Genomic DNA, 17,538 nt, shown 5'->3' with positions numbered 1-17,538 from the left:
CAACTAAGACCTTCATTAATATCTTTATGAATTATGATATTATAATCGATTATTATATAGTACTCTAGTAATATGTTAATATATGGAGTACAAATTCCATTTCAGCCTTGCTCAAACTTTTCTTTTCCATTTTACTCCTAAATTTATTAGAGACATAATTGACAGAAATTAATTAGTGTGTTCTGTTTTTAAATTTAATATTTAAAGAATAAACATACATAAATACTATCTGGACATTGCATTAGCAAATTTATGGTATCTAATAAATTTTAGCATCAATTGTATCTGGGCAATGGGGTAATCACGTTTTTGGTTCTTGTGCACATTTTTGAGACGCTGTATGTATTTTAAAATAATATGTGTATAACTTTAAAATACATATAATGTGTATATAGATAATAAGAAAAAAAAATACATCTTTCATTATTTTAAAAATTATTAGTGCATATATTCATATATTTTTAGAGAATACTCCCTCCGTCCCATCTCAAGTGATTGACGGTTTTTCTGCACGTGTTTGGAGAAAATGATAATAAATTGAGTAGTTAAAGTGAAGAGAAAGTAAAGTAAGTAAAAGAATAATGCAGATATGATTATCTTTTATATTATTTTCTCTATCACTTTACTTTCTCTTCATTTTAACTATTTATTATCATCTTCACGAAACAACAATAAAAAAGAAATCAACCACTTGAGCTGAGGGGAAGAGAGTATTATTTATCCCTTGTCCCAAGGTAGTTGAATATTCGTCTCAACTTAGTTGAGTTGTTCTTTGTTTAGAAAATTTTTTGATTCTTTTTTCTACTTTATTTACTCACCAATTTTACTCTTTATTTGACCTTTAGCATCAATTTCTTAAATCTAGTGTTCAAAATAAACATTCAATTATATTATACGAAGACAATCTATAATTTTGATATAATAATAATTATTACTACTATTATTAAATATGATGTATATACATCAACAAATATAAGCATATGTTAGTATAATAATTTAAAAAAATTATAATGTAAATAGATTTAAATTCATAAAAATAAATCAATTTCAGGAGCATAGTTAGAAGGAAAAAATCGAGAAGACATTAATTTGTCCAGAATTTTATAATGATACTTTTTCGAGAGTTCAGTGACTTAAAAAATAATGATTCTAAAATTTTTAATGATATTATGGATTCATTAGCTCCTAGAAACATGAACTTATTCTAGATTTCTATATTATTTTCAATACAATAAAATTAGTAGGCTGTAGTCTCATCAACTGTAGACTGTTCATTTCTCGTGATTCTTTAACCTATATACTCATATTTGCAACATCAAAGATTCAAAACTGCATCTTTGTTTCTGCACACTCTTCTGTCTCTCACACACATTCACAGAGAACAAAACGCCAAACCCGTGAAAGTAATTACCCAAACATTGTACAATTCCCTCATCCGTCTTCTGCTGACCATTGCAATCCAACATTCTCTAAACGCTTTAAAAATTCTCCCTTCTTTTTTAGCAAAGTTTGCTACTCCACTTTTTTTGCCATGTGCTTCTTGTACTTCTGAAAAACTAAAATCTCACCAATGTTTTGTGCCTTGTTTCAATCAACAACTCTTGGACCTCCTCCTAACCAAAATCTCCCATCTTTTTCTATTCCCCCCACAAAAGATTTGCTGTTGTTGTGTCGCTCCTCCTATTTTGGGCCAAGACTTTGTTTTTCTTCATTTTTCAACAACTTTTGGAAAAGGTGTGGGGTTTTCCGAGTTCAGCCTCTTGCTGAAGACTTTGAACAACTATAACGTCTTATTTTATTACCAAGATTTGTAGATTTTCAAAAAAAAGATGCAAATATGGACTTTGTTGAGTGTTTTGCTTCTTGGGTTGCTCTCAAAATCTCAGCTTGTCATTGCCCAGCACCTTCAAAATGACAAGCTGACATTGTTAGCAATTGGGAAGGAGCTCAGATTGTCTGAATGGGATGGAAATGCTACACATTTCTGCACTTGGCCCTTCATTTCTTGCAGCTCAAAAAAACTATTTGTGGAGAAGCTTGATCTTTCTAGTCATGGGCTGCAAGGTAACATCTCTCTAATATCTGACCTTAAATCACTCAAATGGCTCGATCTCTCACGCAACAATTTCCATGGCACCATTCCACCTGTTCTTGGAAACCTAGTTGAGCTCGAGTATCTTGATTTGTCGTTCAATAACTTTGTTGGATTGATTCCTCCTTATTTGGGCAGTCTTACGAATCTTAGAGCATTGAATCTTTCAAATAATATGTTGGTGGGGGTGATTCCTGATGATCTTAATGCATTGCTTAAGTTGCAAGATTTGCAGATGTACACAAATAGATTGAATGGTTCAATTCCGCCGTGGTTGGGGAATTTGACCAATTTGGGAGTTTTCACTGCTTATGAGAATGAGTTGAGTGGTGTGGTTCCTCCTATGCTAGGCTCTGTTGCTCCACTTAAGCTGCTAAACCTTCATTCAAACCTGTTGGGGGGTTCAATACCCGAGGCCGTTTTCGCTATGGGGAAGCTTGAAACTCTGGTTCTCACACAGAACAGACTGAGTGGGACTGTGCCTGCGTCAGTTGGGAAATGCAGAGGGCTTTCTAGTATTAGAATTGGTAATAACATGTTGATCGGTGGGATTCCTAGAGAGATAGGCAATGTGAGTGGACTTACTTATTTTGAAGCTGACAACAATAATCTCTCTGGTGAGATTGTGCCAGATTTCTCAAGATGTTTTAATCTCACTCTTCTGAATCTGGCCTCAAATGGATTCACAGGAACCATTCCGGCTGAGTTTGGCTTGCTTGGTAATCTGCAGGAGTTGATTGTTTCGGGTAACAATCTATTTGGAGAGATTCCCACATCGATTCTTGGAGGCAAGAATCTGAACAAACTCGATTTGAGCAGTAATAGGTTCAATGGCACCATACCTAAAGGCATATGTGGTGCATCGAGGCTGCAGTTCTTGCTGTTGGGGCAGAACTCAATTTGGGGGGAGATACCACGTGAGATCTGGGAATGTGAGAAATTGCTTGAGTTGCAGTTAGGTAGTAACTATCTGACCGGAAGCATTCCTGCTGAGATTGGTCATATCAAGAACTTGCAGATTGCACTGAATCTGAGCTCTAATCATCTTCACGGGCAGCTCCCTGTAGAGCTTGGGCGCCTTGACAAGCTTGTTTCTTTAGATGTGTCGAGCAATCAGCTCAGTGGGAGCATCCCTGCTGCTTTGAAAGGGATGATGAGCTTGATTGAGGTCAATTTTTCTGATAACCAATTCAGTGGCCCTATACCAGCCTTCACACCGTTCCAAAAGAGCTTGAATTCAAGCTTTGTTGGAAACAAGGGGCTCTGTGGGGAGCCCTTGAGCGTTTCGTGTGTAGGTTCGGATGATTCTGATCAAGATCCTTACCATCATAAGGTTTCCTACAGGGTCATACTAGCTGTTATTGGCTCTGGTTTGGTGGTTTTTGCCTCTGTGACTGCTGTCGTGTTGCTGTTCATAATGAGGGAGAGGGTTGAGAAAGCTGCCAAGGATGGGGGAGCAACGGAGGAGGAGATCAACAGCAGCAGTAACAAGCCGGTCATAGCAGCTGGGGACGTGTTTGTGGAGAACCTCCGGCAGGCCATAGACTTTGAGGCCGTGGCCAGAGCCACAACGAAGGATTCAAACAAGCTCAGCATAGGCACGTTCAGCACCATCTACAGAGCAGAGATGCCTTCTGGGATGGTCCTGTCAGTTAGAAAGCTCAAATCTATGGACAAAACCATGATCCATTACAAAAACAAGATGATCAGAGAAGTCGAGAAGCTGAGCAAGCTCCACCATGACAACTTGATTAGGCCAATCGGGTTCGTTGTGTTTGATGATGCCTTGCTCTTGCTGCAGCAGCATTTTCCCAATGGCACATTGGCTCAGTTCCTTCATGACTCTGAGAAGGGAAATGATCACAAACCTAGCTGGCCTACGAGACTCTCTGTTGCCATCGGGGTGGCTGAAGGGCTCGCCTTCCTCCACAGTCTGGCCATCATCCACCTCGACATCTCTTCAGGGAACGTGTTCTTAGACTCCAACTTCACCCCTCTTGTTGGCGAAGTTGAAATCTCAAAGCTTCTGGATCCTTCTAGAGGGACAGCAAGCATCAGTGCTGTTGCTGGTTCCTTTGGTTATATACCTCCAGGTAATGTATACACAATTCATTATGTGAAAGCTATTTCATCATTCTCTCTCCCTCTCACTCACTCACACACACATGTTTTGTTTGGACTTGTGTGTAACAGAGTATGCATACACAATGCAAGTTACAGCACCTGGAAACGTGTATAGCTATGGGGTCATTTTGCTCGAGCTTCTCACTACTCGACTCCCTGTAGACGAGGGGTTTGGGGAGGGCGTTGATCTGGTGAAGTGGGTGCATGCTGCGCCTGCAAGAGGAGAGACCCCTGAGCAAATTCTCGATGCTGAGCTGAGCACGGTGTCGTTTGGTTGTAGGCGTGAGATGCTGGCCACTCTGAGAGTGGCATTGCTGTGCACAGACAGCATCCCGGCCAAACGGCCCAAGATGAAGAAGGTGGTGGAGATGCTGCAGGAAATCACACACAACTGAGAGAAGCCAGATACACCAGTGTGAAAACAGTGATGACCAAGGTAGAGATGACCAAGGAAGATGTAACCTCTTTAGGAGTAAAATTGTATATGAATGGTAAACGTTGCAATGAATGAGTGTTTAGGCACTCTACTTATGTGTAAATTTGAAGGTAAGTGTGTTTTTTAAATTCACAACTCATAAAGCACTAAAAATGAAAAAAGAATCAGGATCATCTTCTATTGCCACAAACACTCTTTTACAGACATTTCCCCACACAAACAACACATAAAAGAGGAACACTAATATACACATTCCTCATACAATCAATACAAAAACGATCAGACATTTTGGATACCGACATCGATCTTCTTCTACACTAGGCTCTACATAAACCGCTCGCACTTCCGGTAGGAGAACAACACGAACCCCCCGGTTCAGTACTAGGTGATTTTCTGTTTGAACGAACAAGAACAAAAAGAAGAGAAAAAATAGAAAGAATCTGGGTTTAAAGCATAGGGGAAACCAATCCTGCTGTTTCTACTGCTAGACTCAACGTGGACGATCATACTATACTGTCGAGCTTATCCTATCAGCATCCAGCCGCCTTCAAAAAGTTGTCGAACGGACTTGCTGACGGCAGCCTAAACTCGTTCTGAGCTTCAGTTGCGCATGGCCCTGCTATTGGCACGACTGGAAGCCCGAGAATATTGTCATCCAAGAACAGGTTTCCAGCCTGCTGTTTTCACCACACAAAGAAGGAAGAAAAGTTGTTAGGGAGAGTCTTGTGTTCGACTGTCCAAACACCAATTATTATGTTACAAATGTGCCACTATGTGACAGTTTGACATAAGTAAGTACCTTGTGCTGATTGCTAACATGTGACACCGTCGTCTTGCTCTCAGCTTGAGCAGCTATCGCCATCAGAGGCCCGGGTTTGTGATGCGCGCTGATCAGATTGGATATCTTCTTTTGCTTTCCCATCAAAAGAGTCTCACAGTGGTTGGCCGTTTCCTTGTATGAGGCGTCGTCTGCCGTGCACATGGACATTCTACCTACATTTGTTGCCGTCTCGGAAACCTGGCAACCACAATCAACTTCCACTTTAAGCGAAAGAATCGTAAAATCCAAGATGGTTCTATTTCCAGGACACTCACAGATAGCAGAAGCTGATCAACGCTGATAAGATTCGGGTTTTGAACAGCCAACTGCGTGTTCTGTTTACCGGCTCCAACCGACTCTGGGAAAGCATCATCATCAACGAATATTGAGGCCGCCTACAAAATGGTGAAGACGTAACATAAGATCTCGATAAATGAACTATTGTAGCGTCGACTAAACTAAATGTACCTTGTCAAAGGATTTATCGCCACACAAGCATGAATTATTATGCATGTGCCTTCCTTCTGGGCAATCAGCAAGCCACGCGCCTCTAAGGGAGCCCAAGTCTTCAGGCACAAATTCTTTGAGCAGTTGCTCCCTCGCGGAGGAAACCTCCGACTGCACAGAATAGCGTTGGGACGGTAACTATGAGAAACGGTATCCATATCGAGCATACTATATCTAAAAATGACGAAACACAGACAGACTTACTTCCGGTAAGTTATCCAAACTCTTAACAATTAGGGAAGTCAGAGATGCGGTTGTCTGTTCATCATAGATTTTTGTTCCAGAAAGAAATTTCAGAGCTGAACTGTCATCTTCTTGGGATCCATATGCGATCTTTCCGGTTTCACTAGTCTGCAGCTTCGAGTCGTCTACCAAAGACAAGAATGGATCGATCTGAAATGCAAGGGAAAGAGAAACGCGTAGTTAGTATCTGTATAAGATACACAACTTTTCATTAACAGAAGTAGTGAGAAATGAGAAACATACCACTTTACTAGTGAGCATACTTTTGACACGTGCAGCTACAGGAACAACGCTGTAAGCCTTCGATGCAAAGAAAATCATCGAGGTTGCCAGCATGAAGAGGGACCTGCGACGTGAAGGCGGAAGTACTCCTGAAAACAACACTGCAGATGTTATGGGAGAAGTTCATAATAAGATCGATATAACTTTTGAACCAAACGTGCTAAAGAGTTAGAAACAATCATCCTACAATGAATTCTCGTGTGTCACGTATCGGGATTCAAGCTCATATCGGATGACAATTAGTATGTAATTTTGTTGCATCTTCGGATTCGAATCATAACCTATCAAACTGCCATACATATGACTTCACTATCTTTTAATGACTAATTTGATATGCTCAAATTTACCTTCTGCAGCAAGAGAAACATCCCTTAACGAAAACGCCATCTGGAAACTTCGAACAAGTGCATCACGATAGGAGGTCTGCTCCAAATGAAGAAAGAAATTCATGACTTATAACTCATAATATCACTGAAGTATGGCTAGACAGAATCAAACTTATTAGCGAGATCGGTTAGGTACTTCATAGTAAATTACTTAAACCAAAAATTACCTTGGCTCGAGAAAACAGCAGCATCAAGCTGTAAGTGTGAGCTAAAGCTACATAATCCTCAGGCAAGTTTTCGGGAGCAACAGATTGTGCCCAAATAGATGAAAGCAGCAGGTTTATTTGGTGGCTGCTGAGTCTAAGTGGAACGACGTCCTGGAATTGAATTCAATGAACGGGGCACATTAATATAACGCTCTAATATGTTTGTTGAGTAATGCAAGAAATAGAAACAGATTTGAGGCTAACCATTTGTTTGATAGATTTGGTTGTGGAATCAGGCTCAGGGGCCGATTGTCTGAAGCTCTGTACTCGGTTGTAACCCGACTTGATTCTGTTTAATACACCACCGGTGTTGTTTTCCTGTCCCACATCACCTGAAGGCTTGCTTTTGTTTGGCTCAGCATGCTGAACCCTCTGATGCTTCATCTTATCGAACAGTGCAGCTGATGAAGAAAACACTGAAACAGTTCTCGAGAGCGTCCTTGGATAGAGGACGTTCTTCTTCGAGTCAGACACATCATGATCTGATTGTGGGGCGATCGAAGATGGCACAAGGACAACCGAGAAGATCTGGTGAGCTCCAATGCGCGTGTCGTGATCTGGATGGAGCATGGCTGGAAGTAGCTGGTGAAACAACGCATCCGGGAATGCCTAACAATAGGAAATAAAATCCTTTACTTACAAAACTTAGACAGAGAGAGATTCAGAGATCATCATCCTAAACAAAGTCTTGCCTTGTTTTGATAAGATAAATTAGGCAAAGAAGCAATTATTTGAGCTGTGCGATAGACGGCTGAGATAGTCGTTCTTGCGATAATGTTGATGCTCGGTATGTTCTCCAACATACTAGCCATTACATCAAGGATCAGACCTGCATCTCCGACCTGCTCATAGAAAACGAAACTGATTAGAAAATGCAAGTTCAAATGAAACGATAATCGAATACTAATGGCAGGGTATTGACTATAAACGAACCTTCGATGATAGCTCGATAAGGCATTCATCCACTGCTTCATGGTATTTCATGTTCCATTTAATCAAATCTTTGCCAAGATTTTCGTCGAGCTTATTATGTATGCTCTTACGCAAATGCTTCATGATATCACTCACGGCACTGACTATAGCAACTGAAGACTGGATCTTTGACATTCGAGCAAGGGCTGTGGTGACATGAACAATGTCGAGCTGCATCTCAGGTTGCTTAAGGACGTTTTTGTGATCGAGATGCTTGACTAGAATTGACAGCAAAAAGTGTGTGTTTTGCCCTGTATAATTAATGGTAGGAACATCATCGGATTGAATCAACGAGCTGGAAAGAAATTTATAGAAAGAAACCAAGGATGGAAACAGACCAGTATCATCCATAAAAAATTGCACATCTTTGAGTACAGGTAAAGCAATCCCGTCCTTGACCGGCCACATATTTCCACTATCAAAATAGCGGAACAAGGATTCCATAACCCGACGCAAGGTTGTCGCCTCTTTCCCGAGGCTCGCCATGTTGTGCAGGCATACCCGGGACCAGAACCATGGGTTCTTGGAGTCCTCCCTGGAAGCAAAACCAACACATTTTATACATGCAATCACTATAAAATCGCATGCTAAAGGAAGTGAAAAATCAAGCGAAGAAATTACTCTTCCACGTTGAGATTTCCTTTATCGTTCACAACCATTTTCCAAGAGGAAACCTTCCTTACAACATTAGGTGATGGAGAGACGTTGCCCTCAATTTTACCAACTTCTTCCCCCCAACTTGCTTGGTTGGAATTCAAGTCCTTACTTTCGCCTCCGTAATTTTCTAAGACTACCGTAACGATCTGAGCAATTAAAAATAAATAAGTCAAGACAAATGAGACATAGAGACTGTCAGAAGAAAGAGAAAACACACATTCCTACATTGTCAAATTCAGCTGAAATATGTGAGTTTTCTCCCATGAACCAAACCTGCAAGAAAGATAAAGCATACGTGTAAGATAAATATGTGTGCGGATGATTATAACACAATCATAAGCTATAGAAGTGCCTATTGCCAATACTTTTGCTTCAATTATCAAATTCAAAGATACTTTATCAAATCCTTAGATGATGAGGGACAGCACGATACCATAGCAGATAGAGTTTGCAGCCCAGCTGCCCTTAAATGTTGCACCTTCTCATCTTCTCCAACTTCTTGGGCAAGCTCGCAGAGCCTTGGAATAAATCCATCTAAGGTAAACATGTAAGTTCCATCATTCTGCATAGTCGGGAAAACGAGCTGAATCAGTCTAATGCTTCCACACGGGAACCAAAGGACCCTAAGCTTGAAAAGGGCATCTGAAGAAACAACTGTTAAAACTAGCAGCACGTGACCTGGTTATTAACGAAAACAAAGAGCGATTGGCATCCAATAAGTAAAATTTCTTCGTTGTTTGGTTGATCTAGCAAGGTTTGAACAATAGTCATTAAACTATTTGCGAACAAAGGCCTGGAATACAATAAGTTTTATGTATTAGGACTAGATGATCTCACTCATAGGAATTGCAGAATATCAAATAAATCCAATGAAAGAAAATGGACATACATTTGCTCCCGGCAAGATGATATCAATTTCCTGTAAATACACATAACGACTTTCACAGCGTGAAAATTTTCATTCCTCAATTCCTTATAGAGTTTTTGCTCTAGGGAGCTTGCAATCTGTATTGTCAAAGAAGACCAAAGAGTAAAATGCAAAAAATGTCAAAAACAATTTGGTAAGTTCTCGATTTAAGACACTACACAAAAATACCTTTGGTATTCGAAAAGGGTTTCTGACAGCGTATTCACATAGTTTCCCGATCTTCCTGTCATTAGGCTCTTCGTCCTGCCAATCAACACCATTAAAAAGCTATTGAGTTCCAACTCCATAAAAACCAATGCATAAGGCCATCAGCAACACGTGATAACATCACAAGCGAACTCCCTCCGCACGAATCTATATTTTCCACACCTCAGTCATCTCACACGACACGATGTTGCGTAAGATCCCATCAGTACCATGAAAAGTTTCTTTTCTCAAGAATGATTTAAGTATATGAGCATGAAACATGACTAGCAACAATGGATTAACACACAAAATGTTAGACAGCATGATGAAATGAAAAACAAACCTGTGACTTGGGAAAAATGTCTGATATCAACTTCTTGTACCTCTTCACAGGCTGTCTAGACCTCTCACGCATTGCAGGGCAAAGGAAACATAGATTGCCACATGCCGGCAAGACTTGCCTCGAGACTACACCCGAAACAACACCCATATTTATGAATTAACAAAATCCAAAAAAATCTTTTCTTGTCTTCTGCAAAATAAACCTCTTTCGAAATTTGAAATGCTTTTCTTTCCCTTCTCTGTAATATCGAAAGTCGGTTAGGAGAAGAAGGGAAAGGAAAGCCGGCAAGATCAACCACCCACTTCTGGAATGCCTGTACCACCCTACACAAACATCCATCACATTCATGTCAAAATGCGATCTTTCAATGATTCAATCAAACCCATTGCAGAAATAATCAAAATTCAAAATAAAACCAATCAAGATATCATTTTTCCTTTCTGGGCTCCAAAGATTCTTCATCATGAACCGATTATGCCAATGCTCAAGACAAAAACACACATATTCAAACTAAATTGTCTCCACAATCTTGATCAATCACAGAAACGATCTCCATACACATAAAGAATCAGTGTGTTGTGGGACATTTCTAAAAATCATTTCTTTTTTTCAATTCGTCCCACATATATTCTTGATCATAAAAGGAATAAGGTTGTCGTAAATTTTACCTTCAGACCAATGCCTGTAGAGAGCAGACCAGAAGTCTGGTAACTCATCAAAAAAATTTTGATTTCTAACAATGCACCGCTTCTATAGCATCTTCACGCGCATTTTTTTGACTCATAAATCGTACCGTCACAATTTATTTATTTTTATTAAAAAAATTATTGAAAAATCAGCTGAGCTGACCTTAATGATTATTGAAATAGTATTGTATCAAATTTTCATCACTCGCAACATGTAACAACTTATGAAATGTGGGTGGCCGGCTAATTTTAATTAGAGTAGTTGGAAACTTGGAATAGTTGTCACGGATTAGGCAATCATATTGTATTAAGGTTCATAAATGGAATATTTATTGAGGCCCAATTATTAATTAAAGAGTAGCTAGCTTTTTTAAATATCATGACTGATCGTTCTTTCTTCTTTGAGGACCATTAATTCTCAAATATATTCAAAAGATTTCTATTTTCTTATAGTAATAGTCTTTAACTTGTAAGTTGTAAGTAGCTTTCCATAGGAGAAATTCGTAATAATAACATATAATTGTAATTTTTACAACGACGTGCTGGAAATGTTTTATATGTGCCCTTTTCTTTGTCAATTTGTACAACTAATATCGTATTAGTAACAAAATAAATAAAGCAAATTAAAGAAATGAAACCACTTAGCCAGAGACTTAACTCTGTTCTACAATTTTAGGGGAAAAAGCTATCTTGCTCTTACAAAAATTTGAAGGAAATAAATATCGGAACGTTATCTAAGGTCATATTTGATTTCCTAGATAAAATAGTAGACCAAGATATAATCTAAGATTGAGTTGTGAGATTATTTTAGTTGCATGGTGTTAGCTATGACTAATTATCCCATAATTATTCATCTAAGATCGAGTTGTGAGATTAAATCGCATGAACCAAACACACTACCTATTTAATCACGAAATACAATTTTGCAAACTGAACCCCTCCTAAAAGTACTAAGTGTAGTAATCGGAAATCTTAAGGCATGGAAAATAAGAAGATGCTTTTAAGATTAAAAAATATAAGTTTGAGTTATGGTCAAAACAATTGATGGTGTCCACCTTCATTGATGTAAACAGCAAAGTTGTAAATTACTTTCTGTCTATTACTTCTTCACTTCAAACATTCTTTATTTCTTTACAAACATGCCTCCACGACAGAGTATGCACTTTCAACTCAATTCTCCCTTAAAATGCACTCAAGAAAATGATTGCAAACATGAAAAAAATTACTTTTCACTTTGCCTCACACTATTCTTTTCTCTGTAAATTTGTGCACATGATTGTGTTCTAGTAACCAAGGAAAAAAATTTAATCGGCTTGAAGCAAAAATCGATCAAGTGGATTGGCATAATTGACATGGGATTCGTTAAGCTAAAAAAAGGGGAAAAAAATTATAGGTTGAGTGTAACAAAAAGACAAGCCCACAGAAAAGTATGAGATGTTTTACAATGAAATATGAATCTTAGATTTTCAAAAGGACCCTAAATCTTGATATGAATCCTTGTTACAAAAAGCTCAAGCGCTTTCAATCACACCTCGAGAATTCATATGATATAAGAAAAAGAATGGGTAAACTATATGCAGAATACCGGGAATCAACTGATCTTTCTTGGTTAGGCTTTTGACACACCTCCATGGTCTCTCTCCACGTGCTCTACGAGCTTAACAGGGTCACGGAATCCTTTACTACATTTGGGGCAGACATCAAGTGTCGCCTTCATAACCCCATGCTTCTCGTGGACCTTCTCCACATGGTCCACGAGAGCTCCAACGCTAGAGAATCTCAACTTGCACTGTGGACACACCTCCACATGATGGCTTGTGCTTGTGCTCGTGCTGTTACTGTTCTGTGCCCCTCCATTTGTACTTAAGGCTTGATTGAATTCATTGCTCAATTTTGTCATCCCCGCCTCAGCTGAAGCGCGGACAGACGAGGCTAAATTGAGGAAACCTGAAGTCCACTTCGATGAAGATGAGGCTGCAGCTTGCTTGGGTCCATCTTTTCTGCTTTTGTTCATAAAACCCATAAACTGAAATGATGGTTCGGGTTTTCTGGGTCCAGGACAGCTGTGGTCAGGTCCAAACCGGTGCTTCAAGCAGTGGTCGATATTACAGTCCCGACACTTGATCGTGTTTGAGAATGTGAGCAACTCTTTGCATCGAGGCACAGGGCATTTCCTTTTCTTTGTGGCTTGTTCGTAGTTTGATGGATCACAATCAATGTTAATATGTGATTCCCATGTAATATTTGGATCTTCCTCAGGAATCAAGCGAACTCCTTTAGCACAGAGGGGGCAGACGACGACAGTGACATCATTCTTGCCAGCTTTCGGACATTGATGCCTACTGTAGCTCCGGTGATCAAGACAAAACACCTATACAAAGAAGGTCAATAAACATTAGGAGCATGTCTGAGAAACTAAGGAATGATCTAAAACGAACATTCAAGGACAATGACAATCATGTTACTTGATCAACACAACACAACCATATCTCTGAGTCAAACTCTGAGATCTAAGCCTGGACACTAATTTCACACATTGAAGAAGACAAAAGAAATCACTTGATCATAGGAAAAACAAAACATAAAAATGAGTCGCAATTGCCACATAAAGTCATATAGACTATCTCCAACAGGAACCAATGCTAATTAAAAGCCAAAGCAATTACAACGTCTCATTCAACCTCTTAAAAAAACTGATCAAATAAAGCTTAATATTCCAAAGTCCTAGTGCAATGCAGAAACAAATCTTCCTAGCAATAGAAACTTGATCTAAGCGTATAACAAGTGCTAACTTATACTTACACTCTACCAGAAGCAAGTGCTACAAAGATTAACCAAATCACAACCAAAACGCCAATGAATCAGATCTCTCTAATTCAAGAACACAAACAACATATAGCACTACAAGGAAAGCAGATGAAACATACTATCAAATTAGTAGTAGTACTTTTTTGTGGTCAGCAAAATGTCAAGGCAAACTCAAAAACCTAATCACCATAACTACTTGCGAATTCCAGGTCAAAACTCAAACCTCATTATCAAATATCATCAACTTGTAAGCATATATATACATGAAAGGATAGCAAAACAAAAAAAAAATTCTGCAAACATTAACACCATTTTATTAGGTCATTATGCAGATAAGGAAAGCAAACAAATCCATATCCATGGGAATAATTCCAGCTTCATCCCATACCAATCAAGAACCAAAACTCAAATGAAACACAAACTGAATAACGCTTATAGATTCAGAAACAGAATCATAATCAAAATCAGACCTTTTGGCAGCAATCGCAGGTGAAGGGCAGGAAATCAATCTGGCGGCAATCTTCGACGCTGCAGTGTTTCCCGAGATTTGGGATTGCCGGAGTCCCCATTCCTTAATCTCTTTGTTACGAATCGAAAATAGGAATCCTCGAATTCGGGATTCACAGTGAAGAACAAATAAAATCGGAAATTTTGAAAAAAAAAACTCCGGCGGCGGAGATTCCGGCAAGAGGCGAGGAATCCCTAGATTTGCGTCGGCAGAACAGGAATTCGGGGTCGAATTTTCAGCTTTATTTTCCCCCCCGAATTCCGCGTTTGAGACGGAAAATGAGACCACGACAACGCGAAGCTTCGCAAATTTTCAACGGGGAAGAATGTAATGGACTCATTCCACCTCGTTTTCTATTCGTATAACTATTTGATTTAATTACATTTGTAGTCCCTATAGTTTCCTTATTGCATATTTGCAGCCCTCATCTTTTAAACACAATTCCAATATTTCTGAATTTTGATGTATTAGTAAATAGGATTATCCACCATTATTATGTATATAATAATTTGCTCCATACAAAGGATATATGAAACGATAATCATTTAGTATTTTTTATACTATAATTTTAATTTTAAATTTTTTTCCTTTGTCTCTTACTTTTCTTTCTATTTGCATTTTTTTGTTCTTTTATTAGTTAAAAAATTGTGTGCAATTTGCATCATAAAATGAAGATTGAGATAAGAAAAATGAGAATGGAAAAGAAACCAACGTTTATAAGTAACTGTACATATTAAACTGTATGTGCATTTCGTTCTTGAGATTGGAAATTCAGAAGAGAGATAATATAGTTTTAAGTAATTTAATTTTCATTGTTTTATGAAACTCGCCCCTGCCCTGACAAAATATCTGTGAGTAGGGGAGTTTTCCGGCCCAAAGATGGAAAAATAAACCACTGCCGCCACCAGTGTGGCACGGCCTCTGGCAACGGCAGTGGAGGGAAGGAAGGCACTCGACTCACCGCTCAATCGAGGGTTACGACTCCCCTTACAATTCAAACCACCTATCAAAAAGCAGTTGGCAAAAACCAAGTTTAATGAGATGTGGCTGGAGCACATATTTGCAGCTAAGCCAGAGATTATATTTGGATATCTTGAACAGCTGCATGCAATGCAACCAGAATCTAACAAACTCAAAAACTGAGATAGTAGGATAATTTGTAGTCCTCAGATCGCATCTGCATTCAGTTACGAAACGCTAGCATTAAACAAGAGTGTATTAAGATCAAAGAAACAATTACCGTGGAAGTAGATTATTTCTTCAGCCAGCAAAAGGATGTCTGCATTGCTACTCCCCAAACATCACACACTTATCACCTATGCTTGCTAATTGTTAAAGAAACTCTTTTGACAAAAGTACACATGTGCATTTCAATTATGTGTGAACTTTAAAGTCATACCTATGAGAACCTGCATTGTGTCAAGACATATAAAAAGAACTCATATCAAGAACAACTCTACCCACATCTCCTGCAGTGGGGTCACATTATGCAGTAGACAAGAACAACCCCGTAATATATTTAACATAGCATGCTATGTGGACGTTCCGAGTCTAGTTAAAAATATAAACATTTAATGCCTAATAGAAAGTCAGTGAAAAAAAGGTATGAAAAATAGGTTAGTACTCATTGACAAGTGAACAAGCATGACAATGGCTTTTATGCGTACATGACTTATGCCAAATCGCACGTACAATATAACCAAAGTTTCCTTGTCAAGAAATTAAGGAAAAATAAGAGCTTGTCCATGCTTTCATGGTAGGACGTAGCTTAAATATACCATGAACAATGTTAATATAGGGCTGAGCATGGAAAACCAATTAATATTTTTCCAAATAAACATATCTCTCTATCAAGGTATCAGTAAACCTGTCACATGAAGACCAATCTCCTTGCCTTATCATTAATGTGAAGAGAAAAAAGGAGTAAGAATTTTTTCTATTCATTAACATTGAAATTAGAAAGCATGACTGAAGACTCTGTTCACCAGCCTCCAATTCAATATAAAATGAAGAAGAGCAATCAACTACATTTACCTACACAAGGGTGAACTCTCATCAACTTATCAACTATCAACAGTCCTACACCCAAATATTCTAAATTAATTTTATGAAATAGGAGAAAACATACATAGATATCCAACGTGTGTAGTGCGTATACCAAAACCATAGAGCAAACTTGCAGTAAGAGTTCAACAAATGAACATTAGAAACAACTATAGAAGCCTTATTCATACCCATGAAACAAAAATTTCAACAACTCTAGCACTCAATAAAACTAAGAACAAAATTGCACTAATCTCAGATAAAAATAAGGTTGATGGGACAGGGCAAATTTTTTACTCTCACAAAACAAATCAGAACAAAGCACGAAATAAACAAAGGAAGGGCTTCGGGGAAAAATCGGATTTCAGAAACCCTAGAATTAGAAAAAATGGAATATGAGCGTAAATAAAACTAGAACAAAATTGCAACAATCTTAGAGAAGCTTTCCAAAGAATTATCTAGTAAACTAACGAAATCAAGTTCTAACATCGTGTGGAAACACAAAAGTAAGGTGAAGAACATAAACAAAATATTCGATGTTTTTTATAACTTGTTAAAGCATAAAATGAAAGATTATAAATATTTCAGCAAAGGGCTTAGGAAAATATTCGCCTTTTCAATTAGCTAAGAAAGAGTAAAAAAATTTCAGTAACCCTAATTGCGGAAAGATGCAAAAATTGGGAATGGATCTCTACACAAAAAACTCAGTGAGTCGCCTGCGAGTCACCGATCAGAGATCTGTTCCATTCTCAAACTCAGAAGCCGATGCAGCAATCATCGCCTCTTACCATTTCAGGCCATCGAAGGAGAATAACAAGCCTGACAAATACGACTTACTACTATTTCTTCTTTAAAGAAAGGGAGAGGACAAGAGCGATAGAGTAGTGTTGCTATTTTCACGACTATAAGCCTCTTGTGTGTAACCCTTTCCTCGTTAAGGAAGACTGATTTTTCTAACCGTCGTGAAGACGTATTTATCAAGCTTGAAATTCTCCCTCGATTCAGCATAAAAATGTATTAGGCGAATACACTGACCTACTCCATATCTAAATAGGAGAATGATCACATCATTGTATTACTTATATTTTGTTGGAAATAAGATTTGGATTGAAATTTAAAATAAAATTTGAGAAAAAAAAAATTAATAGGATATCTCTATTCTTGTGTCTTTAGAGCTAGGGTGTGCATTCGGGTTTCGGTTCGGTTTTTTGCCAAAACCGAACCAAAACCGAAAAACCGAATTTAGTTCAAAATCCAAACCGAACCGAACTCGAAAAACCGAAAAATCGAAACCGAAAAACCGAAAACCGA

General features: G+C 38.4%; 3 protein-coding genes across 7 annotated transcripts; 1 reads left to right on the top strand and 2 right to left on the bottom strand.

The window, feature by feature from the left end:
- Positions 1 to 1,337: 1,337 nt before the first annotated feature.
- LOC121794298 (leucine-rich repeat receptor-like tyrosine-protein kinase PXC3) lies at positions 1,338 to 4,780 on the top strand. Its single transcript, XM_042192398.1, has 2 exons — positions 1,338 to 4,185; positions 4,286 to 4,780. Exons 1-2 carry the CDS (start codon positions 1,830 to 1,832, stop codon positions 4,609 to 4,611), a joined length of 2,682 nt encoding a protein of 893 aa, XP_042048332.1. The 5' UTR covers positions 1,338 to 1,829; the 3' UTR covers positions 4,612 to 4,780.
- A 25-nt stretch (positions 4,781 to 4,805) lies between these two features.
- Positions 4,806 to 10,990, bottom strand: LOC121794297 (protein SEMI-ROLLED LEAF 2-like). Of its 4 annotated transcripts, none has more exons than XM_042192393.1 (20): positions 10,851 to 10,990; positions 10,183 to 10,505; positions 9,822 to 9,896; positions 9,615 to 9,730; positions 9,404 to 9,518; positions 9,159 to 9,287; positions 8,951 to 8,998; positions 8,690 to 8,871; positions 8,407 to 8,603; positions 8,030 to 8,319; positions 7,789 to 7,938; positions 7,301 to 7,705; positions 7,058 to 7,207; positions 6,852 to 6,927; positions 6,466 to 6,593; positions 6,184 to 6,372; positions 5,941 to 6,090; positions 5,748 to 5,867; positions 5,452 to 5,670; positions 4,806 to 5,329 (listed from the first exon to the last, which is right to left on the bottom strand). In XM_042192393.1, exons 2-20 carry the CDS (start codon positions 10,327 to 10,329, stop codon positions 5,183 to 5,185), a joined length of 3,033 nt encoding a protein of 1,010 aa, XP_042048327.1. In that variant the 5' UTR covers positions 10,330 to 10,505; positions 10,851 to 10,990; the 3' UTR covers positions 4,806 to 5,182. The 4 variants fall into 4 exon arrangements, with proteins under 4 accessions (XP_042048327.1, XP_042048331.1, XP_042048330.1 ...); XM_042192397.1 differs by having other exon boundaries at positions 4,806 to 5,326; XM_042192396.1 differs by lacking the exon at positions 10,851 to 10,990 and adding an exon at positions 10,599 to 10,782.
- A 1,240-nt stretch (positions 10,991 to 12,230) lies between these two features.
- LOC121794296 (zinc finger AN1 and C2H2 domain-containing stress-associated protein 11-like) lies at positions 12,231 to 17,205 on the bottom strand. Of its 2 annotated transcripts, XM_042192392.1 has the most exons (3): positions 15,425 to 17,205; positions 14,147 to 15,187; positions 12,231 to 13,239 (listed from the first exon to the last, which is right to left on the bottom strand). In XM_042192392.1, the coding sequence occupies exons 2-3, from the start codon at positions 14,243 to 14,245 to the stop codon at positions 12,478 to 12,480; spliced, it is 861 nt and encodes a 286-aa protein (XP_042048326.1). In that variant the 5' UTR covers positions 14,246 to 15,187; positions 15,425 to 17,205; the 3' UTR covers positions 12,231 to 12,477. The 2 variants fall into 2 exon arrangements, with proteins under 2 accessions (XP_042048326.1, XP_042048325.1); XM_042192391.1 differs by having other exon boundaries at positions 14,147 to 17,205.
- Positions 17,206 to 17,538: the final 333 nt, after the last annotated feature.

This window comes from Salvia splendens, chromosome 3 (genome assembly GCF_004379255.2).
Source record: "Salvia splendens isolate huo1 chromosome 3, SspV2, whole genome shotgun sequence".
In the NCBI taxonomy this organism is placed as follows: domain Eukaryota; kingdom Viridiplantae; phylum Streptophyta; class Magnoliopsida; order Lamiales; family Lamiaceae; genus Salvia; species Salvia splendens.
The sequence above is the reverse complement of the archived record's forward strand: the minus strand, read 5'-3'. Positions and strand labels throughout refer to the sequence as shown.